Source organism: Pholcus phalangioides, unplaced genomic scaffold (genome assembly GCF_987345545.1).
Source record: "Pholcus phalangioides strain wild (caught in Gottingen) unplaced genomic scaffold, Ppha-v1.0 ptg000016l_1, whole genome shotgun sequence".
NCBI classification, from domain to species: Eukaryota; Metazoa; Arthropoda; class Arachnida; order Araneae; family Pholcidae; genus Pholcus; species Pholcus phalangioides.
In genome coordinates this window covers 2033117-2059083 of record NW_028301609.1, presented here as the reverse complement: position 1 = coordinate 2059083, position 25967 = coordinate 2033117, and the positions used below count along the sequence as shown (strand labels likewise).

Sequence of the window (25967 nt, the reverse complement as noted above, 5' to 3'; positions counted from 1 at the left end):
AAACCACACTAAAATAAATTCGGATTAAAAAAATATGTACTTTTATCTCACTTTTCTGATAAAAACAAATCACGAGACAAATAATATAATTACTGTAGATAATGACGCACATCAAACATATAAGTTTATACAAATATATCGTGGAACTTTAAAATATATTTCCTTCACAATAGTGGAAAATTAAGTCTTCGGCACAGACCAATGATGTCTAGTCGTTAATAAAAATTCACATTAAAAAAATGGAGTTTAAAATATCATTGATGCCCAATCAAACACACATCAAAATAAGAAAAAGGATAGACTTATAAACACTCTTGAGGTTATAGTCAGACCCGGTAAATCATCCATTTTTAATTTAAGATTTTAGGTCCCTGTCAAACAAATTGGTGAATTGGGCAATCTTGTTAATAAGCCACCATTGTCAAGGAGTCATTTTTATACCGTGGTAACCTTGTAGACACAACTTTGAAGTTTACATGTGAGCTGAGCAGGCCTCGTATTATAAAAAAGATCTCGAAACGAAAATTCAGTCATGCCACTTCCAGTGTGAAAGCCAGATGACAGCACTTCTTGAACACAAAGCATGCATAAGCTCTTGTACTATAAATACGTTTGGGCTTCACAAAATGTTCCGTCATGCAGTGTTATCCAAAAAATAATAATTTTAAGAATTTTACTTTTCACTCCTCTTCAAAATTTGAATGGGTAGTTTTGTATAAAGAGGGAGAATTTTTTTCTATGGAAGACAGAGAAATAACTCTGATTAAAAAATTTGAACGGGCATTTTCACTCGCAATGAAATTTGGAGGAGTGAAATTGAAAATACATACATATGCGTATTGGCAAACACTGATCATGCACCTATTTGTTAGAAATTCCCCAGAAGAATATTTGCGAAGCACATGTACCTTATAAGCATTCTTCTGGAAAATTTCTGAGGAATTGGTACATGCTGAAACGTGTTTCCATGTGTGTGTAAATGCGGGACCCTAAAAACATTTCTAGAAACATAGTTCTATACATAAAAATGCATAAAATACCAAGAATGAATGTTTTTTAATATAACTAGATCACAACAGATTTAGCAAAAGTGAACTACAAAATTAAAAATATATATATACAGTCGAGTACTTATAACATACCTTAGATATAATAAATACACTAGTTTTACAACAGTTGTGTGATCCATGAATTTTGGCCCATTCACTTCTATACAGAGTCCGACAAATTCAGGAAGTTATTAGTAGACATCAAGAGAAAAAAAATTGCAATGGAACATGGCGTTGCAAACCACGTTGAGAGGGTGAAAATGGCAAAAAATGCAAGCAGGTTTCACTGCCACGCTGGGATGACAAAAAGTACAATAATAATTACAAAAAGATTTATTTGATTAACTATTAAAAGAGTTGTTGGAAGTGGCAGCCACTGACATCATTGCACAGTCTATAACGACATAAAAACGATTCCCAGACGCACTCAAAGCAATCATGATACACATAACAAGCATTACAGAGAAACACAAAAAACTTCACGTCAGGTTTCACTACACGTACATTCCCGCATGTACCGATTCGTTGGGGGTTCCGGGGGGGGGGGGCGGGGGGCGGGGTGCATGTATGGTGTAGCAGTAGTAGGTAGGGCCTCCAAAAAATGGCTCGAGGATCCATGATGTTCTTAAGTCTGCCACCTCGTTGGGCAATTTGCCTGGCCTGTTGTGGCGTTGTATTTGTACCTCATTGAAACAAACAACTAACTGCTACACATACTATTGCAATAGCGCTAGTTTACATCGTCCACAACGTGTGATCCTACCCCAGCGCATGAGTTTCGTGACGCTGCTTACATCCGATATGATAAGAGACTCCATGAATGCATTCAGCAATCAACTGACATCCATGTTCCTTCTCCTCTGGACTCACATCCTGCATGTGCTTTTTTTCCGCAATTTTCACCCTCTCAACGTGGTTTGCAACATCATGTTCCATTGCAATTTTTGTTCCTCTTGATGCCTACTAACAACTCTCCAAGTTTGTTGCCCATTAACAGAACACCCTGTACATTTTTACCTGTGTTATATCCTGCATAAAACATGCACTGTGGATATAACATACAAAAAAAGGTCATAATCAAGAAAATAATTCGGACATAACATACTGCAAAAAAAGGAGCCTAGAAACATATAATAAAAAAAACAGACTTTTTTGTACGGCATTCATTGTATGCAGGTGATATCTTGACAGTTTTTTCAATGAGAAATTTTAGTGCCAAAATAGTTATATTTGTTATCAACAGAAGCCACCATAATATTTCCTTTAAACTCTAGTGCCACTCATCAGCAATAAATGTAACTATTGTAACAATAAAATTCTTATTAAATTTAATCCTGTCTTACTGTGAAAACTGCATTGACTATGCTTTTTGAATTATTGAATTTTCACTCGTTTTTGTTACTTTTTGATCAAAAGGATGGCAATGATACAAGAATCCCTGTTATAAGTAAAACTCACTGTAAACTGGGGTTACCAAAAATTAAAATTTTTTTGTACTTTTCTTACTAAAAGATAGCTTTTAAAAAACAATGATTATGCAGATAACCTAATTTCTACTACTTTTGACTCTACTTACTTGAAGACTGGTTTTTATTCAAGCAAAAATTTTAATTTCATACAAAAAAATGATTGAAATTTGGGTTCAAGTTACTCCCAGGTTTGCATAACTTGGGCCTGAGTTACATTTTCCGTGAAAAAACTAATTTAAATAGTTAATGGGCTAAATAAAGAACTAGGGTATGGAAATAAAGCTCTTTGAGACATTTAGTTGTAAAAATGTTTACGCAATTCGACATTAAATTTGAAAAGACATCATAAAATATAAAAAGGGTAATAACATTTTAATTTCATCTTAATGACTGACAAAGGCCAGCTCTTCAGTACTAAAAACGATTGAATGTCCAGGTGTGTTTAATAAATCATTCTTCAATCACCTTTTTACAGTAGATCTACTTATTTTAAAGTTGGCTGATGAGTTTCTGAGATACTTCTCACTTTTGAGCATTTCAACATTCTTCTCATTTTTCAGTTGTGAAATCCGCATACTTTCTGCTCCCAGGAACCCACTTGTAATTTTGGAGCATTTTTGGTTTCAGATCTACAAATAAATGCACATGGACTGTGTGTGGCTCCGTGTGTGAAGAAAAAAAAAAAAGAGTCTCCCTATATTTCAATGTGCAATGTGAGTATCTTCCGGTTAAAAAGTCCTGCCACACAAAGAGCAACACAGGCCTCTACGATGATATAATTATTCAATCATTTCACTTCACTCTTAGCTAGAAAAATTTATGGGAAACAAGCATCACACAGAGACAAACATCACATTATGTTTACTATACGTACACACACATTCCAACATGTACCAAATCGTTAGAAATTTCGCAGAAGAATATGGACAAGGTGCATGTATGGTTTAGTAGCATGTAAAAAAATGAAGGTGGAAGTTATCAGGTCATAAAATTCGTGTTTTTATCACACAGTATTACAACCTGTAACAAGTAAAGAACCTGTATGTAGTAAAGAAGCTGCGTCCAATTATCGTCCAGTGAGTTTGATGAGCTCCCTCTGGAAAATTTTGGAAATTAGTATCAAAAGGCAATTAGTGAAGTGGACAGAAAGAATAATGTATTTTCAGATAATCAGCATGGGTTTAGGAAGGTGAATTGATGTGTAACTAACCTCCTTTGTTTTCATGATCACGTGACTAAGGCTTTGGGTAAGGGCAAAAAATGTAGATGTTGTTTTCCTTGATTTCCAGAAGGCATTTGATCAGCTCCAACATGGTAAACTCTTGAAGCGTTTACATGAGATTGGGGGCAACTTACTGAATTGGATAGAATCGTGGTTAAGAGATAGGTCAGAAAGGGTTATGGTGAATGGGGAATTCTCTGATTGCGGACAGGCACCACAAGTGGAGTTCCTTAAGGAAGTGTCCTGGGCCCCATACTTTTTTCACTTTTTATCAATAAACTCGATCATGGTATCAATGGGATTATTAGCAAATTTGCAGATGACAGGAAGCTAATGGGGGTAGTCTGGAATCAAGGGGATAGGAGCATGACGTTTGGCATTGATTTTTGGCTCGAGCAACCCACGTTTCTTTTACAAGTTGAATGGTATCACTATCCCGGATGCAACTAGGGTCACCGATTTGGGAATTCTCATTGATGAGCAGCTTATGTTATTTGAACATTGTTCAGCGGTCAGGCTGTCATTTCAACTTTTTCTGGGGGGCGAAAAACATGTACTCCATGTATTTATATGTACCATTTCTAGAGAGTGTATTTTTTAAAGCCGGGGGAGGGGGGGGGGGTAGGTAGAAATTGCAAAGGGGGCTGTTGTCCCAATTGACCCTCCAAATGTTGGGCCTGTCGGCGGTGGTGAAAAAAGCTAATAGAATGCTCAGTTTCATTTTCAAAAAGGTCTCTTCTTTTCCTAGTCATTCTTCTGCTTTTCCGAGGCTTAATGCATCTTGGACAGGAGTATGCTGTAAGGTTTTGGAGACCATACCTACAGACAGTGCCGTGTTAACCCATCGGCCTACCCAGGCACGGCCCGGGGGCCTCACAAAAATTAGATTTGATTGAAATTTTCTATAATTTACCTGGTAGGGCCTCAGAAAAACCACTTGTCCCGGGGGGCCCATGGTGCTCCTAAGATGGCCCTGCCTACAGAGGGACATGGACTTGGTTAAAGGGCTGCAGAGAGCTACACATGTCCTTGTTAGCACACAGGGCTTGAGTTACAGTGTTTGAAATCATTGGTGGTCTGCTGGTCCAAGACCAGTGATTAAACAATCAGACCACAGAGGGGAAAAAATTATGGTGGTCCATGGGACCAGCAGCAAAAAATGTCACCAGTCAGTTTGACACTTGAAAATGTCTTATTTTTTGCTGAATATGCTAAAAAAACATGTGCATATTTATATGGGAAATATTTCGTACTCAATGCTGTTTGAATCTTAGCAAAAAAAAAAAAAAAACAACTATACAGTACATTATACTTTCTTAGTAGCAAATATATTTTGCTAAATGTTTTCTGAAAATTTAATTTAAAAAGGAATGCCTCTTGAAACCTCCACACTTTTTTATCGATAAAGCCAAAGATTCAACAGTGATGGCTTCATAAGGTTTGACTACAGTTCTAATTGCTTTTATGGCTTTTTGCACCCCTTGGTGGTATATCACTTTCCTAAATGACAATATATTTGGGAAAATGAATTATTATTATTCAGAAGAGATTTTTCGTTTAGCGGACCACTCATGATGTCTGTGGGCCAGTAGGTTCTCATATTCACTGGTCTGTGGGGCGACTTTTATTTTTCAATTCTAATGCTGAGTTATGAAGAGAGACTTCTATCATTGAATATGTTTACACTGAAGAGAGCAGGTGGATATGATAGAAGAGTTTAACTTTCAACAGGGTGAATAGGATAATCATGAATGCTAATACACCGTCAATCTACTGCTTTGACGAGGGGACACCAGTATCAATTGGTAAGGGACAATTTTAGGTTGTGGTGTCGCAGGGAATTTTTCTCTAATAGGGATGTTAATTAAATGGAATAGCTTACCCCTGGGGGTTGTAAATTCGAACACAATTGGCACATTTAAAAAGAAATACGATAAACATTTTGGGGTAAATCGAGAAACTATCTGCATTTAGAGAATAAGACAACCAAAAATACATTTTATATAGGCATTGTATAATATTTTATCATGCATATTTAGTTTCATATTTGCATTTTTGATTGGGTTGCTGTATTTAGAAATATATGACATATGTATTTGTTATGGGCGTCTTTTTCTCAGCTACCTCGTTCGGCATTTTGCCTGTTGTGACCTTGTATTTGCATAACCTGAACTAGGGACTAAATAGTGTTACTACCTGTTGTAGAGATGTTGAATCCCATCAATATTTTCCATGATAGTGGACCCAGGAGTGATTTGAAAATTTTTTTTGTCTTCGGTTCAAGTAACCCCCCAAGGGCCCAAATAACCCCAGTTTACAGCACTGTTGAAAAGCTATGATAATTCGTGTACTGATTGGTGACTAGTATAATTTATAAACATCAACATCATTGGGTTTGTTTTTTTCTGAATAAATTATACAATGCTGTCAACTTCAAAGGATAACCACTAGCATGAACTAAAAAAAATAAGAAAACCAAAAAAAAAAATTGTTAACATTTCCAAAAATGTATGCACGTTGTTGCATATCTTGTTTTCTATTAAATTTTCAGATATCGATCAAAAACTATATGCATGCTGTAAAGTTATTGCATTTGAAACATGTGTTGCATAAGCTTATTTTGTCTACGACAATCTCAATCATGCACATGCTATTGCTACATAAGTTGATTTCAAGATCTCGCTTATAAGATACACTTCAAGAATCACCAAGGGGTATGCTATAACCAAACTCGACTGCATTTCCAGCCCATTCCCTATTGAAACAGCTAACTGCTCCTATCACAATATAAAAAATAATTTTGATGATCATTGGCTTAAAAAAAAGATGCACATAAAACACAAGTGTAGAACAATAATATATTCTTGGAATATAACCACGTAAATAGTAAAAAAAAAAAATTTCTCAAGTTCATCAACACAGTGAAGAATAATAAAATGCATTTAGCAATAAAAATGAGCAAACAATTCACATAGTAATATTGGAGAAAATGCAATAGTATAACTATATCACAGACTTCAAGTAAGATCGCAAATTGCAGAGATTCAGTGGTGCTGTTTCTTCTATTTACTGGCATAGAAAAGTTTTAAGTATATAAAAATATCACAGTTTCACATAATTCCTTTGAGTAGAATCTTAAAATAAAATAAGCCAAGAACAGGTTTAGACATTTTGTGCCCTCTACAATATTGGCATGCATGTTCCCTACACACACTGCAGGTTAAGGGGGGGGGGAGAGTCTGACAGAGCATCTAGCCTACAGACAAATGTATTTAATGTGCATCTAAAATTTTGCACTTCAAATTTACTATAAAATGAACACAGAGTTGCTCACTTAAAGTCCTGGCAAGAGCTCCTTGTCCATGTGAATATTTACCGATAAAAACTGCATTTTTGATAAGATACATCTAATAATCTGACAGAATTTCAAGCTAAGGCTTTGTGTGCAGCAGTTGAAATTCTATACATGTAGTCAATGTACACAGTGATCCATAAATTTGTGTCTTGTTACTGAGTAAGTGACATAGGACAGGGTTCCCAAAATTTTCCACCTGCGGTGCCCTCCCCCAATAAACGATTATCTGCGGCTCTACATAGCAGTTTAACAAAGAATATATCTCTACGAAAAACATTCGTCAAGGTTGCCGCTTCGAGTTGCCCTGACAAAGGTTTGCGGCGATAACTGATCATCCAAAGTTGAATTGTAGTCATGATTTAAATTTTTTATAAATAAGGCAACACAGATAAAACTTGAAAATATGTTTGTTGTCCTGTGTTGCCACAAATTTTTTATTATATTAAGCGATAAAAAGGCTTATCAGTAAATGAAATTTTCATGCATCTGTCAAAACACAATACACTTTCCGAATATGTAATGTTCACACTCAGATCAGGATGAAAGCACAGCTCACAGGTATTCATTGTACTTGATCTAAGTATCAAGAAACTGGTTTCTGAACCTTAATTTAATCCACTGAGCTCGTTGGATCAGAAGATGATTTGGTGTCCAGTGTGCAAAATGAATGTTTATATGTCTCTTTCACTAAAATGTACTGTATCTTTCAGATTTTTAACTTCCCATTCCAGTTAATTCTACATACAGAGCAAGCTTGTACTGAGACTAACTCTAAAACAACTGTGTTGATGTCTGTTCAAAGGTTTCACCGAATTTCAGTTGTTTTTTCTATTATTTTGCCACATATGTTCTTGCACATGGCATAATATTATGCAATTATTAATTTTATACTTCAAATCTTTGAACAATCGAAAAGAATCATTGGATGGATCTGAATTTAGCACATCCATGCTAAATTCATTTAACTATTTATTAAGCAAAAGAGCAATATGTGTTTTTTTTTTAACTTTAGCTTCAGTAGCTAAAATTACTAGTTAGTCATAACTTCCCTAGATTTTGGTTCGTCATTTAGGATTAGGAATGTGAAGCAGCTCTTCTACAAATCTTATTCTTAGGAACATTTTCCCAATCCATTCCTTTATTTCACATGAAATCCTTGTTTTTGAAACAGATTTCTTAATTAGTAAACAAGTACTACGTACTGTTCTCTCACACACGTTTCAAGTCAAAGAGTACAATAAAAGCTGATTCTTAACAGCCCAAAACCATAAATATAATACTCTTCATAAAATAAGGTACAAAAGTTATACCTCATATATATATATATGCAATATAATGTTGTTTTAACATTGCACCATATAGCTCTTTCACCGTAAACACAAATAAGACGCATAAATATAATAAAAATATCAGCAGCATAAGAACGATTTTTCCAAAGTGTTTCCATCTCTCGAGGACAAGGATATGACTTCTGCTTTAGAGAAATTATCATAGAGAACTTTTTCCATAGTTTTCTGACTGCATTTAGATTTTTGCCTCAGTAGTTCCTGAGCAATATCAACGAAGACGTCAGAGACACCTTTTGGAAGGAAATTTTGAATCAGAGAATTGCATTATACCACTTGTATTTGTATTAACATGATTAAAAAGAATAAAATAAGTTATAAAATAAATATATTAAACTGTGGAAATTAACTGCTCTATTGCTCTTAATTTTTTATTTCTCAACCCTTTCTTTCTGCAGTTTTATAAATTTTCACTGATCCATATTATAACTGGCAGAGTGGGAATAACCAACCCTCTTCTTTTTTCAAAAACATTTTAATTTCTGATTTTGCACAGGTGATAGTGCTCCCCCACAAATCGGAAAACAATAAATTGAGGAAGTGAAATACTCTACATTTTCTACTGTTTACATGCTTAGCATATTCCTATGCTAACCCTAAAGGAAAAGGAAAAAAGATATATTTTAATTTCAAACACTGTCTCCATCGTTCTGCTATCAGAATTTGAACAAAAGCTGACTCCGCTAACTGGTAATTGATCTGACAGGTTGATGGTGAAGGAAAACGGGTACTTAGCAAAAGCCAAATTCCTAAATCTCTTTGGCCTTACCATGGCTGAAATGAGAGGAGTTTTTCAGGAGGAGAGATAACTCTGGACTCAGGATTACAAAAATACAAAGCAGGGCTGTCCACCCCATGGCAAAGAATGTGACTTAAATAGCAATTTCGAATTCATATAAATTTTATTAATATGTTAGAGCTTATTTGGCTAGATTTTCTTTTTTCATCAAAAAGGAGGGGGGAAGCTTGATTCATCCCCACCTAAAATTGTAAATTTTAATTTGCTCTCATCAGTTATTGTTTATACAGTAGACTCTCACTAATCTGGCACATATCTGACCAGGGTGTGCCAGATTATCAAAATCGCTGAATTACTGAAAGTCAATTGAAAAAGCACTTTTAAATAATATAAACTCCTGCACACAGACATACAGTGATACATTTTTCTCTTCTATATGCTCAGAGAAAACCTGCCTAAAAAACGTAGGATTACTGGATGGGCTGGATTGAAGAATGGCTAGATTATCGAGTCTATTGTATTTGAAGTGAGACTGAAAACAGTTTTTCTTCTTTCAATGGCATCCCAAAAGCTTTCCCTATTTCAATAGGGCTTGAGAAATCCAAAAATTTGGACATCCTAGTATTAAAGTTACAAGATTATTTTATGCTGACCTTCACTACTTAGAGCTGATGCTTCTTGATACAAAGCCCCAATCGACTTTGCAAAGTTGAACCCTTCCTCCAAGTCAACTTGCCGTTGGTTCTTCATGTCACATTTGTTTCCAACCAAGCATATAACAGGGTCTTCAACATTTCTTTTGAGCTCTAAAGAAAATAATATATTTAAGACTATGCAATGTCTACATTATGTGTATCTGCCCATACATAAATCACTTAGGAAATTTTTAAAAAAAACCAGCTGAACCAAAATTAATAGTTTCTATTTTAAGGAGAACTTCAGTGCTTTATAGTCATAAAAATTCAGGAGGTTTGCTGACCTGATGTACACAGTATTTTTCTATGATAGAACACATTTCTGAAGAATGATAACATATACAAATCTTGGAGAATGATAATATACAAATCTTGGAGAATGATAATATACACAAATCTTGGAGAAAAATTGCTAAATATTCCACTTTTATCTGCTCCATTTTTTACATACTCCCAATTTCTGAATTCTGCTGCCACAACCAAAAACCTTCTGGTGTTTATGATTGTAGAAAGCTGAAGATTGTTTTTTTTTTTAAATCTTGGATCAACTTAGATCTAGATGTTTTCTCAAGTCATAAAATTTTCAGTGACCTATGCACTACAAAAGCATAACCTTCTCAGCCCGCAGGCCAGACACTATATTTTTAACACTCACCGGCCAGAAACTTTTATATATTTGAGGTGACCATATAACCTGTATTTTACAGAACAGTCCTGTAATTTCGCCCGTATCAACTTATAAAATGTCCTGTTTTTCCTTATTTTCAACAAAGCTTACTTGAATTTTTTAAATCAAGAATTAAAATTATATTATGATTCTATCATAATTAATTATAGTGGTATAAATATATTCATCCTGTATATTTGTTCAACATATACATGTTTTTTGGGAAATTATATTTTTACCCATTAAAACTTGCAACAGCGCCATTTCTATTCTACCATGGACAGAATAAGGATGGCCTTGTTTGCAGCCCTCTATTTCCCATCATCTGTGATTTTTCTGCAATTTTAGTTTTTCAGCAACTTTACTTGCCTTTGACTAATTTTTTTGCAATATATTACGTATGGATCCAGATTTCCTATATTTTTATGAAGGAAATATGGTCAGCATAGGCATTAATCATGTTTTATGTATTAATACTTTTCTCCTAGAACACTTTTTTTGGGCCGGACAAAACCCATTAGTGGGCCGCATTTGGCCTGTGGGTTGGAGGTTGTGCACCCCTGTACTACCATGTAAATACTGCACTTCAGTTAGCATGAAGCATAAAACTATTGAAACAAATTTAAATAAAGGTGGAGCTAAAATCGTAACTGATGCAGAATGTTCATAAAGCATTAACAACAAAAAAATCTATATCGATTTTGAATAATCACAAAACTGATTACAGATATGCGTGACTTGAATCACACACATCTATGTGAAAAAACAATGCCGAACTACTAAGAAGAAAATAATAAACTTTAAGAACTATTAATTTATAAATAAAACCCCATGAGAGAGTATAAAAGGAAATTCAATTTTTAAACTTTACGAGGGAAACAGAAAGAGAAAATAATCAAAATCCCTCTTTTGAATCATGGCTGGAGCCAGAAATTCTTTCAGACGGAGCACACCAAACAGATGCTTCCAAGAGGCATTCAACTGATGGCCTATTAACTAAAAAAGACACTACTCTGCAAAGACACTATTATTTCTTTAGATTTCAGAAGGGTGAGGGGGAAGAGAAGATGAAACCAGCAAAGTGATAACAAGGCAACAAATGGCCTTATGATGATTTATTGCCAGGGCCGCAACTAGGGGGGAGCAGGTGGGTCTCGTGCCCTGGGCGCTGGACCAGAGGGGGCGCAAATTTCATTCTCAAACCTTATCTTCAACATTACAAGGGGGCGCCAAAATGTGCACTTGCCCCGGGTGACCAAGCATCTAGTTGCGGCCCTGTTTAATGCATCGTTGTGGTCAGTCCACGGGATATTACAGTTATGATAATGAATGTTGGAATCACAACAAAAAAAGTAATGATTGATAGTCAATTTTTTTAACCCTTTATTTGGCAATGTTGCTCTCAGAAGCAACATGATTTTTTTATATTTTTCATGTAAAGACATTTCATATTTTGAACTCTATTTGGTGTTGATGCTTCTAAGCAACTCCTAAACATTTGATTTTTATTTGTGAGTTGTTCATGAAGTTTTTATAATTACCAGAAGAATGGCTGAAAGGCACACACCTCCTATTTCTTGATCAGCAAAGCAAAAATGACTTCTGGCCCTTGCATTTTTAGAGTGAAATATCATGTGTGGAGACATAATTGCTCTGAATTCTCACATAATGATAGAAATGTAAGTTGGCAAGCAATAAATGACATTTTTGTATTATTCTAATCTATGCAAATCATATAAATATAGTGTGTTGCTTAACCTTCAGCATGCTCCATCATATTTCAGAATGATCTTAATTTTTTTCTTTTTAAGAAATTTTTCACCATGAAATTCTTAAAATGACAAATAGATGGTGTATGCACACACATTCTAGTTTTTTTAAACTATATTTTTATTATATATTTTCTAACAGATTTGCTTATAGTATGTGGGATGATTGTACATTGTTGAGTGGTGGTAGAGTGCCTGCTTTGCCCTGATCACCTTTTTGTTTGTGATTGTGGGTTTGAACCCAGATTCTGTTTGTATCACATCTTTTTTTTTTTCAATTGTATTGTACAATGAAACGGAATGTCAAGAGACTGAAATAATATTCCATTTTATAAAGATGCACACGCACATAAAAGTATTAATCAATGAAGGAACTATTTTTTGATTCCATCAAAGACAGGTTTTCGTCTCATAGTGTCTGTCTTAGATAGGTTTCACTGCATACTGATACCATGACTTACGAATTTTTCGGCAAACGAACATGATTCTGGAATGAATTATCTTCATTAGCCAAGGTATCACTGTATTTGCAACATATGAGTTTGAGTATGTACCATCTATCTTTCACAAAAGTCAACTAAAAAAAAAAGGAAATTTTTTTACCCAGCCATTTTGAGAGTAGCATTTTTACGACTATTTTCACAGCCTAGGGCAATGCAACACCTATATATATATATTTTAATTTTGATACTAAATTTTCCTTTTGTCATGGAATGATATTCAAGGTACCTAATTTGCTTAATATAACCCCTCAAAATTTTTCTCTCCTGGATATTTCTATGCTTCCATGAGTAATTAGCAGTGAAAATCAGTGCAATGTCACTGAAGAAAAGTTCCTAAAATTTTTGATACCTATATAAATTATAAAATGAACAATCCTATATTAACCAACAGCTTACAAGAAATATATGAGAGTGGAATTGTTTCTCACCATCAACCCAAGTTTTCATTTCTTCATAACTACCTCTTGAAGTGATATCGAACATCAAAATAGCTGCATTAGCATTACGGTAATACATTGGTGTCTGTAAAAAAATAAATATTTAAAGAAATATTTCAAATACAATTTGTTGAAAAAAAATCAATGGTAGTTTTCAACTTAAAATATGAACAAATTACCATAGAACGAAATCTCTCTTGCCCAGCTGTATCCCATATAAGAAATCTGAGGGAGTTGCCATCAATGTTTCTGCACAATACATTACATAAAGGTTAGAAAAAGTAAAGACCACACATTAAAAGCGAATTTTTTATAGCTTTAGAATTTATGAAATGTTAAATTTATTCAAATTTTAGGAATTTTTTTTTGTGTAAATTGATACTAAAAAATCAAGGTAAAAAAAAAACACTTGAACTAATGATGAAACTGAAGATGTTGAAATGATTGAACAGTCTGTAAAGTGTAAAGATTGAACAGCCTAGAATAAGCAGATCATAGCAGATGACAATGACATGAAGGTGAAAATCAGAGAAAATATGAAAATTTGGAATTTAGCAGAGATTTTAAACTATATTATAAGTATAGCTCACAAAAATTTTGTGAAACCAGTATGAATTGATATTGAGTGTAACACGCTTCTGAAAAAATCCAACAAAAAAGAATCACAAAAATGATGAATTTGAATTTGTATAAAATGATGAATGAATTTGTATAAAAAAAAAAGAATCAATTTTTTAAGGCATATTTTTTTTCCATCCCCAAAAAAAAAATTCCAGGAGATAAACTGGGATGTTTAACTGCATCATCACAATAATCTTTCAACAGATTTCTCACACTACCTCACTTTTACTTGTTTCTCACCAAACAAAATTCTCAATTTGGAAAATGATGAAAGTGATGCTGTTGAAATTGATGTTGAAAATTTAAAACCTCATTGAACTTTTTTGGATGACCAAATACAACAGAGCTGGATTTCCCTATAAGCTAGCAGTCTAGGGCCCCAAGGTATGCAGTGGGCCTTAAAAACCTCAAGCTGTTACTCTTTGGAGAAATTGCTCAAAGATAAAATTTTAACCCATTGAGGTGTTTAGTGTCACTGATGTGTAGACACACAAAAAAGTGACAATTTGTCATTGACAAAGAATATCTGGAGTGTTGGACATGCAACAAGCCTCATTACCTTCAATAGTTTAAGGCCCCATCAAACCTAAATCCAGTCCTGCAATCGAATTGCCTGTCAAATAAATTTAAATTGTTCAGTATATTGTAAAAAATTACAGAAAAAATAAATTAATGTGATGAATAATATATAATTATAGGGAAGAAAAAGTATCTTACACTGTGCAACTGAAAAGGGAAGCGCCAATAGTTGGTGGCGGGTGCTCAACAAATATTTGCCCCACATACCTATTGATGAAGCTTGTTTTACCAACACCTATATGAATGAATGAGGGAATGAGAATAGTTTAGTACAACCAAAAATATCATGTCTGGATCATTTACAGATGCATTCAAGAGTTTCCTTGCGAAGATAAATAAAAAATAAAATGACCAGTAGAAGTAAGGTCGCTATCCACGAGATGCAGACTGCAGACTTATGAATAGGCTGATAATGCAAAATGAGATAGGATAAAATTCATAGTGAACTTTTCTTAATTTCATAGGTGAAATCACACAAATTTAATTTTAAAAAGTATAAATATTACAGTGTGAACTAAAATCAAGGTTGATAAAAATCAAAAATTTTAAAAATAAATAGAAAAATCTGATTTTTTAAAATCTAAATCAGTTTTTTTTTATTGAGAAATCCGATTTTTTTTAATTTTCACCTTAAAATATTAACTTATGCAGAATAAAACACAATCTAATTTTTATTTTATTAACGATGGTTAATAGTTTAAATATTGTGTCTTTAAAAATATGACTGAACAAGATTAAATTCTAAAGATAAGTATACTTTTTAAGTTGTAGAGCCTCAATATATATATTCTTATATGTATTATTATTATTATTATTATACTTTGCACATTGGCTCTCTTTCTTAACAAGCACGCTCTGGTCACGTGAAAGAATCTCAGTACATTCTGTACTGAAACACGAGATGATCACGTGACCGGATGCCCCTTCAGAGGGTCCGAAGGGCCATGTGTGTGTGAACATCAGTTCAGCTCCAGCTCTCACACGAGATGCACCAACGTCGTCTTTCTCTCTCTTAATATATGTACCATGTAAATAATATCTTCTATATAGCATCATAATTAAAGATAATGTATCTACAACTACGTCTCATTCATATGGAGTCAGATGCAATTGCGCTACCGTCACCACCTAGTATTTAGCATTTCAGCAAAGTATAGAAATCAAACCTTCTCCCCCAACACTAACTTTTCAGACAATACTAAACTTGATAAATAATAAACTAAGTGTTTAGGCATATATGGAACAGACATTTATTTATATGCATAGAGGCGAAAATTATTCTGCTAAAAATTTTTTGCTAATTTTATCCTTTATTAAGTCCAGGGTTGATAAAAATTTTGATTTTTTTATTTGAATCAGATTTTTTTATTTTAATCCTATATTTACTCATTTTTAGTTCCAAGTTTGAAATGCTAACTTATTAGGGATATTAAATAGTTTTCGTAACAGTTATATAGTTAACTTATACACTATATTAAGCTCTAATGATCTTGCTCATAAAAATCACAATGGCATACTAAACTACTAAAAATCCTATTTATCATACCAATGTCATGTAAGAACAAATCATTCTATGTTTATTTTATATCAGTATTGAAATTTGCACTTGACGAAAAAATCTAAAAGCACACAGTCATATTATGCAACTAATATTCATTAATTTAATCAATTTTCATTTAATAATTAAAATATTATTCAAATCCATAAACTTTTGTTTGAAAAAGAACCACCTGGATTGAACAAAAGTGTTCATTACGAGCTATGAAAAATTTCTCTATGTAGTAGAGCATGGAGGGGTAAAACATTAGTTTTATGAAAAAAATTTAGTTATTATTGTTTTTGAAAAGAAACATATCTTGTTTCCCAACTGTGACAATTATTCCCACAAATAGTGTATTGCCTACTTCTACAAAGCCAGTAGTAAATTCCATTAAAGGGATAAAAATCTGTCCACGCAGTTAACACTCACAATTTTACTTTCTCCATAGGAAAGAAATTTCTTCAAATAGACTTTATAGTTTTTAGCAAAAAAACAATTTCTCTCCTACTAAAATCTTGTAATCTGAGAAAAACTATTAAGTTTAATTTAAAATTAATTCTAGCTCTTCACCCAAAAAACAAAAATGTCTTTATCACATTTATTTAACTATTAATTAACATGTAAATCATAGTGTCTCAAACTTTTTGTTCCATCATCCCCTTCTTCAAATTTGTTCTTACTGCCCCCACAACTCAAAAATCTTCCCATAGGTCTTATACATAGTAAAATTACAGTTTTTACCGCCCCCTTGGACAGGGGCAATGGAATGTCCACTTTGGGAAACACTGGCGTAAATAATTAAAATATGAATCTTACTCTCTTATTTACTCTTGTATTACATCATACAAGTTTAAAAAAATCATAATAATCAAATTTGTTTGAAATATCAAAGTATCCAATTTAAATCAGTGAGTTAAAAAAAACGAAACAAAAAAACGTGATTTGAATCAAGCTGATTTAAATGAAAATACCCTGCCTAAATTCAATATCAATACATACGATCATTTAATTTTTCATATATAAGATTGGGGAAATTACATTTTCAACTTTGGATTTTACATTTTCTGTAAAAAGAGAAGACTTCTATATTCGAGAAGTATACCAACTTACCAAACAGTGGCAACTTCAACTTGAATACACAGAGAGAAAGAGAAAGAGAGAAAAAAGAAATATTAAATCAAAAATTAAATAAATTGTGCATATAAATAATGAATGGTTCTAATCATTTTCAGCTAATGATTTGCTTTAATCTTTTTACCACTACAGACGAAATATTTCGTCCAAACGCCAGTGGAATAAATTCAATATACAGTTCTCTGTGTTTTCTTTTCCCTCTCCTCACCACCGGGAAGCTTTATAGTAATCCTATGAACCAAAGTTGTTATTTTCTTCCTCGTTTTTTTATACTCCTGTCAGTGATTTCTTTTACCCCACTTATAATGTATCTTCCTACTAAATGTATATAGCCTACATGTAAGAGTGAAAGAGGTGGGGGTGAGGGTGAAAAGAGAAATCTAGTGTATACTCTTTTATCTATTATACCGTTTCATTTTACCTTTCCTATTCATTTTATTTATTTTTTCATTTTCTTCAATTTTTTTCTTTTCCTGTCTTCTTTTTTTAAACGTGTGGTTAGGTTAGGTAAAGGTACCATATTTATCGCTGATACTTCAAATAAAGATCATGCAAATTTGCTGCCAAAAACCTGTACATGAAGGGGTTAAAGATACGTCAACACATGCATAGGCTAATTAAAGTTCCTTGGCATGGGGGAGGGAAATTAATAAATCAGCACATCTGGTTTTTGCTTTTGCGAGTCTGACGTAGGCCAATCAGCAGAAAATGATTGTCCTCAATTCCTATGTAAACTTATCTGGAGGATTAGAAAAGTGTTCGTTAAAACAAGATTTTCACTATAATGGTATTAGACTGTATAAGATTAGTTGCTTGTGTCAAAACCTGTCCTCTTGTTTACATTATCGGGACCTCAGAAAATTGTTCAAGGACAACTGTACCTGTAGAATGGGTGTATAGACATGCTTTAAACCCTGCATAAATATTTACTTAAACTTAATGCATACATTATTAGAGCCATAACTATGATTTTTGTGGGAGGGAAAACATGATTTTGCTGCCCTCCCTACTACTACTACCCAACTACAAATGCCCTTTGCACTCATTTCTCACAGAATTTCTAACGAATCTGTAAATGCTGGAATGTATGTGTAACCTGTATTCTGAATGTATGAGCAGTCCTAACATATTTATATTGTCAGATTTGTACTTGTTTTATGTTTTTGCTGGTATTACCAACTCTCTTCTACATTTTAAAATTAAGATGGCAGATGCTTGAATGCTCATGCAATGTAAGTATCACGTTGAATGTCTGGCTGCTCTCTGTGGAGAGACTTTTTCAAATAGGGGATCGGCTCACATCGGCCCTCCATCTCTGTAAAATTCAATGATTTTAAATTGGTAATTTTGTTCTCTCCTAAAATTTTTCGCTCGTTAAAGTTCACCACATGGGGCAGTTGTTCTCTTCCCCCCTCTAATTCTCACCCTGCTTTATTGCATGGGTGCAAGTTAGAGTCACTAATTGAATTAAGAAAAATACACATTTTTACCACCTTTGGAAGAGTGCAGGCCATTTAATTAAGTGGTCTGGAACAGCACTGTGGGTTATTTAAGTGATCTGTGAATGTGACGCAGGCCACTTCAGTGCTCTAAAACTGTGCCATGGTTAATTCAAGTGATCTGTAAATATACCGCGGATCTCTAAGTGATCTTGGAATGAACTTTCTGTATCCATATTGATTTAAATCGTTCACTTAGAAATCTAACTATTATTGGCTTGGGTTTAATATGATTCCTTGTTGACACTCTATGGGCACTTTCAACTTTAGACCCAACTGTACAGCCAATTGTGTTTTGAAGTGATGGATTATTTCATCTATCGTCTCGCCTTATTGATTTTAACATAATTTTTCCTTTTTTTTTTACTTCCATTTTCTAATTTCATTACTTTGTTTTCCTTGTTTACCTTATCCACGGCATCTTTTAGGTCTCCATCACATCTTTTTTCAAAATCTTCTTCTACACATTTGGAGTTACGTTCTATGGCTTCTTTGATCTTCTGTATATGTCTGTCCAGTTTTCCTTGTTGTTCATAAACCTTGTTCAATGCTTGTTCAAATGTTTGCTTTGTTTCTCCTTTCAGATCTGTGATGATTCTCTCTCTATTTTACTTAGAATATTTCAATGGAATCCTTTTCTTCACACTTCTTACATAGGCTTATGAAATCGTTTTTATTTATTTTTTGCTTTTATTATACTTCTGAAGGTAGACTCCATAACTCCAGCACAGACCAGATGTATGCTCCTTGATGTGTTCCTTGCATTTTTGCAGCTGAAAAACTAATTTTTGCCATGAACAGAATGCTTACAGACTCCACAACTAAGTTGTGGAGTCCATGGTTGGCAACTATCCATGTTGCACTCATTTGAACTAAAGTACAAATTTGCAAATTGTTAGAGATCACTATAATCTGAAGGGACTATGACATAGTTAGCAATACACAGGATGAGTATTAGATGTAAGAATGATGCGAATTCCCACCGTAATTCGAGCAAGTAAAAATTGGGGTGGGGGGAAGAATTTACTGGCTGAGATTTCGTTCTTGATTTTTTTAATAGATGGCAGCACACTCTGACTTCTCTCAAAATCACAATTATCATAATTAATCAACATTGGTTTTAATTTGCACACTGATTCCTCTCACCCGTAACTACCTGTAATGTGTTTAGATATATTTTTGATCAATATTTAATGGAGCTCAGATGCTGCACGCTTGTAAACAACGACATGTTTCTAATACCAGTGCACCCAAAATGATTTGGAATGGTCAACTAAAGGCAGACGAAAAATTTGGCTTCTTACTTGTCAAGCATTGGAGCACAGAAACGAATTTGAAAAAAATATCTTATTAAATGTCTCCACAATACACTTCCTCTTTACAGCTTCACACTTCAAACAAGGGTGACAAGTAAGCTTGAATCAACCCCCCCCCCACCCCCCCTGCTGGGAATGTGCCACTTAGTTCCTTTTTACAAAATTAAGTGTGAGATTACAGGCCAAAGGTTGAGCATGCATGGTGTATTAGATTCGAGCAGATGCTGTACAATGGACATTTGCAGAAACAAGAGATGGAAAAATAATTGATAAGATTTGGGAATAATAAGCAACTATACTCACCCTGACTGCCCAAAATCACAACTTTTGCTTCTACGGAAGGCATTATTCACTTCTCACTTGCGATATCCCTTAAAAAATTATGAGAAAAATTAATATTTACACAATAACTAAAAAAATTACACCTACATTATGGCACAATTATGATCTTAAAGATTTTTATTTAAATGGAAGTACAATAAAACTTTATGATCTCTGCAGAGCATTGATCACAACCAAAAAACTAATCTCTCTTATTAATACTCTGTTTATCTCACTGAAGGAAATGTCACTTTGACGAGTTCGGGCCAGGGGCAACAAATGTTTTAGAATTGGTTGTCAATGGCAAGGAGAAAAAAAATTTTGTTCGACTAAACCCTTAATGAAGAATACTAGCCCTAACCAGGAAGGGAATGCTTTGTTTTTCTCTATATAAAGTACACTGTCTGAGTTTTACACAAGTGAAGTGAAATTATAAATTTTAAAAGTTATTGGTACTTTAAAATCTGCTTAATCATTTAACCTGTAAACAAGCCCATAATTCCATATGGGCAAGCTGTACAATTGCCCAGGGCACCCCATATTTAAACAACAAGCATATCCACTGACAACTACCTTCAGCCCTAGTCATGAAAGAAGGGAGGGAAGGCTTTTAATGCTTAATTTGCATCATGAACTCTTCAAGTTTAAATCGGAGTCTGAGCACTGCTATTAATTTAGACCCGTAGAACCTTCTCCAGCAATGCATAAATAAATACCCATGATACTCATTTTTTATACACCATTATCATTTTCTAATTGCTATACATATCAGAGATGCCACTGTATTTTAATTTACTAGGACCCAGGTTATTCAAAAAATCTGGGTCTTTTTTGAGTGAAAGTGGGTCCCTCTAAAAAAAATTATGGCGGCCCCCCCCCCCCATAATTTACTGGTAACTCTATGAATTTTCTTCCAGCATGCTGCAGGTCTTTGATCACCTGCATATATTTCTTCGTTGAGACTGAGCGGAGGGCCATGTTCTGGGTAGGAGAAGAAGGTATTTGTGAATCAAGTAATTCATTTCTAAAAACATGCTATATCCAAAGGTTTTGCCGATTTTTTTTTTTTTTTTGGTTTTTTCAGGAATGGGAAATCACACTATCAGTGGACAGATTTATTGTTCACACTGCTACCTATTTGGCGTGATTCTCTTCTACAAAGTTTGGCGCCAGATTCCCACGCTCTACTCATTTATCAATCTCATTTGTAGTGAAGGATTCCTCATTTGTCTCTTCATCTTTCTCAGACGAGATTCTATACATAAGCTCTTGCTGTTGCATGCAATGGAGATCCGTCAGTTCGTCTGTGTATATGGCCACGTTCCTTCACTAGTTGTTGAATGTTGGGCTTACGCATCTCCAGTCCCATGGTCTTCCTTAATGACACAATCTCTTCTGAAATGATGGCCCTTGTTCATGAGCAAGCCCCTAAAGTTACGTTTAATAATGCAATCAGTCCAGTTTTCTCCTAGCAGAATTTTAAAAAATTCACGCGCGCATATGTGTGGGTACAATGCTACATCTAGTTTTGTATCATAAAAAGTCACATTTGTAAGGGTGTTTATTTTTCGAGTTAGGCACCCTGACAGAAGACTGTTGGGGAGAATATTATTCACAATTTCACAGCATGTGTTGGGCGAAAGAGATGGGGAAAACCCATCAGCTCAGTTTTGTGATAACGTGAATATAAATAAAATAAATGAAATAATAAATGAATATAATGCAATAAGAATGAATATAAATAAATGAAGCTCAAAATTTTTGCTCGCAATGCAAATCATCACTCGTTAATCAAATTAAAATTTGTTCACAATTTTTGTTCGTTATACGCATTGTTCGTTAACCACTCATTAAGTTCCACTGTACTACTACTACTAAACCAGACATACACCTTGTCCATATTCCTCTGCGGAACTTCTAACACATGTTGGAATGTGTGTGCATGTAGTGAACCTTCCAAGTTTGTTTCTGTGTAATGCTTGCTATGTGTAGTGCTGCCATCTGCCATTAATTTTTCTAACTATGCATGAAGTGTAATGATTTAACAATTGTTTCGTTGTAGGTCTGTTTCTCTCTGCGGCGAGACTTTTCAACGGGGAGATCGGCTCACATTTGTGCCCCGAAGCTGTAATTCCCAACACTGGAATTTACATATTTTAAATCTTTATCAAATTAATTTATCAAGAAAAACTATAACTCATGAAAATTTTTTTATTACCTCAAATCACTCAGTATTTCCTAATTTTTAAAAAAAGAAAAGAAAAGAGATAAATATATAAATGAAACACACAATATGTTGATAAACAAAAAAAAAAAAAAACAATCCGGACGACCTTGGCTTATCAAATTTGAGTTTTTTTTTTCTATTTATGAGATACTGGAAATTTTTTAAGGATCTGGCAACTCTGATGATCAGAAAAACGAGGAAAGAATAAGATTAAGAATAAGAACTTTATTATTTCCCTCCATAACCATGGCCAGGGCAAAAAATTACACAAAATTAGTGATTGGCAAAACGGTTCTTTGTGTTTTGCGACTTTTGCTGTCAAACGGGGGGGGGGGGCTCAAAAATGGCTGAAAATCTACTTACGTAATAATTGAATGGCCCCTTATAGACGATGGTTTCGTGCACTAAACCAGACACGTAAGATGGCCAGTGCCGTCTTAAGGCATGGGCCGGAGGGTCTCAGGAAAAAATGGGCCTCAGAAAAATCATTTGGCCCGGGTCCCATGTTGCTCTTATACGGCCCTGAAGATGGTGAGGAAAAAATCTCCATATTACTGTATTTGCATGAACATCCATGTTCTCATGCGCTCATTTACGTAACAATCGATGAACGATTTGTATTCATCTTCTGTGTCGTCTTTTTTAAGCAATACGCCGGACAGCTTTTGATGTAGTTTTTCGAGACATCTCTCACAGAAAAATAAACAATCACCGTTTTTTTTCTCTCGCACAAAAGTCATTTTGTAAGGAGTCGCGAATGGTTCCCGTACGGAATACAGCTGCCGTACAGACCTAGGTATAAAGGTGTAGACTACGCGCGACACATTAGGAAAAAATACTTCGAGAGTGCGGGTTGGGTTCCCAAGGGGTTACGTTGATAAACCTGAGGGATGACAAGTCCCCCTCCAGTTCACAAAAAAAATGTATTGGTATAGGTAATTGTTCCCAACCTTTTTTTATCCCAACGGTCCCTTCAGAAATTTTGTTCTCCCATCGCCCCCCCCCCCAACGCAATCTAACCCATAGGATCCTATGTTATTGTTATACCTGTAGCGTCTACCGCCCCCTGGAACATTCCATCGCCCACGTTGGGAGTCACTGGTATAGTCGCAAAGGAAGAGGTGGACAATCGCCCCCCCCCCCTTTCTTTCATTCACTATAATAACGACTGAAATTACATACAAAATTTTAATTGAAAAATCACAACTGAAACAAAAAATTACATTGCGGTTGAAAATTATGAATGCAGGGGGTGACTGTTCAGCCGCGTGATCCGTAAGGCCACATGGGGCATCGCTCTTAGAGAGATTAAAAAGCCAAAAAAAAAAATCTTATGTACCAAAAAAAATTAGAGAAATGGTTTCTGTCCGCTCTCTCTCTAGTTGGGGGCCAAATCCATGATGAAAGGGCAAAAACAAATATTATTGGCCAAAAAAAATTAGGGTAAATGGTTTGTCTGCTCTTAGGAAAGGCATCAAATCTGAAGGGAAAAGTCGAAAAAAAAATTAGGGGACATGATTTCCGTCCACTATAGGAGGAGGAGGAGGTTGGGGCAAATTTGTGATGATAGGGCAGAAAAGATTTATTGACCAAAAAAACAATTGGGAAAACTGATTTTTGCTGGAAGCCAAATCCGACGTTGAAGAGCTAAAAAAATTGATATTGGTCAAGAATAGAAAAATTAGGGAAAACGATTTCTGTCATTTCTAGGAGGGGCAACAAATCCGAAATGAAAAGCAGAGCCGTATTGAGAGCACCCGTCCCCGATCCCCCCCCCCCCCAATCCAGGGATACGCACCTAGAAACTTTTTGAGCCGGAACAAGCTTGCATTTCTGTGCCCCGTGTAATGTAGAAGGAACAATTAAAAGGGTGCATCTGCCTCGACCCACTAGTCCAGCGCCCGGGCGCCAGACCCGCGTATCCCCCCCTCCCCTTAGTTGCGGCTCTTCTCTATCTGGCTAAAAATTGCTGGCCTATCAATTCAAAGTACTCAGAATCTTGGGGGGGGGGGAAATTTCAACATCTTATTTTCAGGAGGTCTGCCTCTTCTGCACCTCCCCTCCCCGCGGACGTGCCTATGCATTGTAAGACCGCACTGGTAAGTAGACCAAATAACAATAATAATAACGAGAATGAGATTCCTTCCCCTTCAAGAGAGGCATTCAATCCGAGATAAAAGAGCAAAAAAAAAAAAAAATAATAATAATAAATAAATAAATAAATAAAAAAGAAACGAGGGAAAGGGGGTTGTAAAAGCCTTTTGCAAAAAAAACCCCTTGCAAAAGGGGGAAAGAAAACGTGGCCAACGCCTTCTTAGAAGGGAAGGTGGGGACTTGGGAAGAGACTAGTTGTAAGTTCTGCAGAACAGTATCAAGCAAAGCTGCATTTTCAAGCGGCTTTGGTGGCAAGCGAAGCGGCTCCCGGAGGCCTTTTAAAAGGACACGGCTCACTTGAATTTCTGCGGCTCGCGGCTCGTCACGGTTCATTTGTAGCCAATAGGAGCAGGCAACACAGGGAAAAAAGAAGCGCTTCATTTTCGGCCAATTACAGGAGGCGTTTTAACGGGAAACGGTCCACTTGAATTTTCGTTGCTCACGTTTCATCACGGTTCATTAGTAGCCGAAAGGAGCCTGCAATATGAGCGAAAAGTTCGTATTCCGCTCATGAGCAATCACACATCAGTTTAACAAATATTTAAAATCTGAGCGATACTCGCCCACTGGGGGACGGCTGAGTTCGCAGTTATTCTTACCAGGGCCGTAACTAGAGGGGGGCAGGGTGGAGGGTGACAGTCCCCGGCGACAGAATTTAGGGGGCAGTAGTTTTAGGTGGGTACAAAGAACACCATTACAAAATTGTCGAATTTTATCATTATAAATCGTTGTGGGGCAGCGAAAATGATGGTTGCCCCGGACGGCAGAAATCCTAGTTACTGCCCTGATTCTTAGTTTTCTACTTTCTAACACTATAAATTCACTATAGAGGGGCCTTGAAAAGTCCCTGTCGGGGGGAGGGGGGCCTTGCTACAGGATGGGGGGGGGGTCATGATGACAGACAGATTCATGGTTTTTGACACCCTTTTTTCCTCAATCTTTTCATACTTCCAATCTCCCAGATTTGAAGTCCATTTGATGAATTCGTATAATTCGTGTCTGAAACATCTTTTGGTCTGGGCCAATATCTGCATTGACGAGAGGGGCGTTTGCCCAGATCCCCTTAATTGTGTTGGGCCTCAGAAAAACCACTTGTCCCAGGGGTCCATGAAGCTCTTAAGACGGCGGCCCTGTTAACGAGTACAGACATCCTGGAAAGTTAGAATAGCCAAAGTTTTTAACGAACCACGCCTTCATAATTCCTAATATATCATGCTATCATTTTTATAATATATAATAACAATAATTTTAAAATCAATAACGTGACGACCATGTAAAAACCGTATTGAAAACCATATAACTGACATAAAATGTGCGGAAAGCCA

At 35.2% G+C, this 25967-nt stretch overlaps 1 protein-coding gene across 1 annotated transcript; it reads right to left on the bottom strand.

Annotated features, from left to right (window-relative positions):
• Positions 1–1592: 1592 nt before the first annotated feature.
• On the bottom strand, positions 1593–22568 carry LOC149074869 (ras-related protein RabJ-like). Its single transcript, XM_089245801.1, has 7 exons — positions 22480–22568; positions 20244–20311; positions 14590–14686; positions 13431–13500; positions 13243–13336; positions 9834–9986; positions 1593–8674 (listed from the first exon to the last, which is right to left on the bottom strand). Exons 2-7 carry the CDS (start codon positions 20284–20286, stop codon positions 8505–8507), a joined length of 627 nt encoding a protein of 208 aa, XP_089101927.1. The 5' UTR covers positions 20287–20311; positions 22480–22568; the 3' UTR covers positions 1593–8504.
• Positions 22569–25967: the final 3399 nt, after the last annotated feature.

Excerpts from the sequence above, each read along its gene's own strand:
- LOC149074869 (XM_089245801.1), bottom strand. The coding sequence starts at position 20,286 with ATGCCTTCCGTAGAAGCAAAAGTTGTGATTTTGGGCAGTCAGG. Across the intron at positions 13,501-14,589 it reads TCCCTTTTCAGTTGCACAGT|AAACATTGATGGCAACTCCC; the intron begins GTAAGATACTTT and ends TGTATTGTGCAG. Across the intron at positions 8,675-9,833 it reads ATCAGCTCTAAGTAGTGAAG|GTGTCTCTGACGTCTTCGTT; the intron begins GTCAGCATAAAA and ends TCCTTCCAAAAG.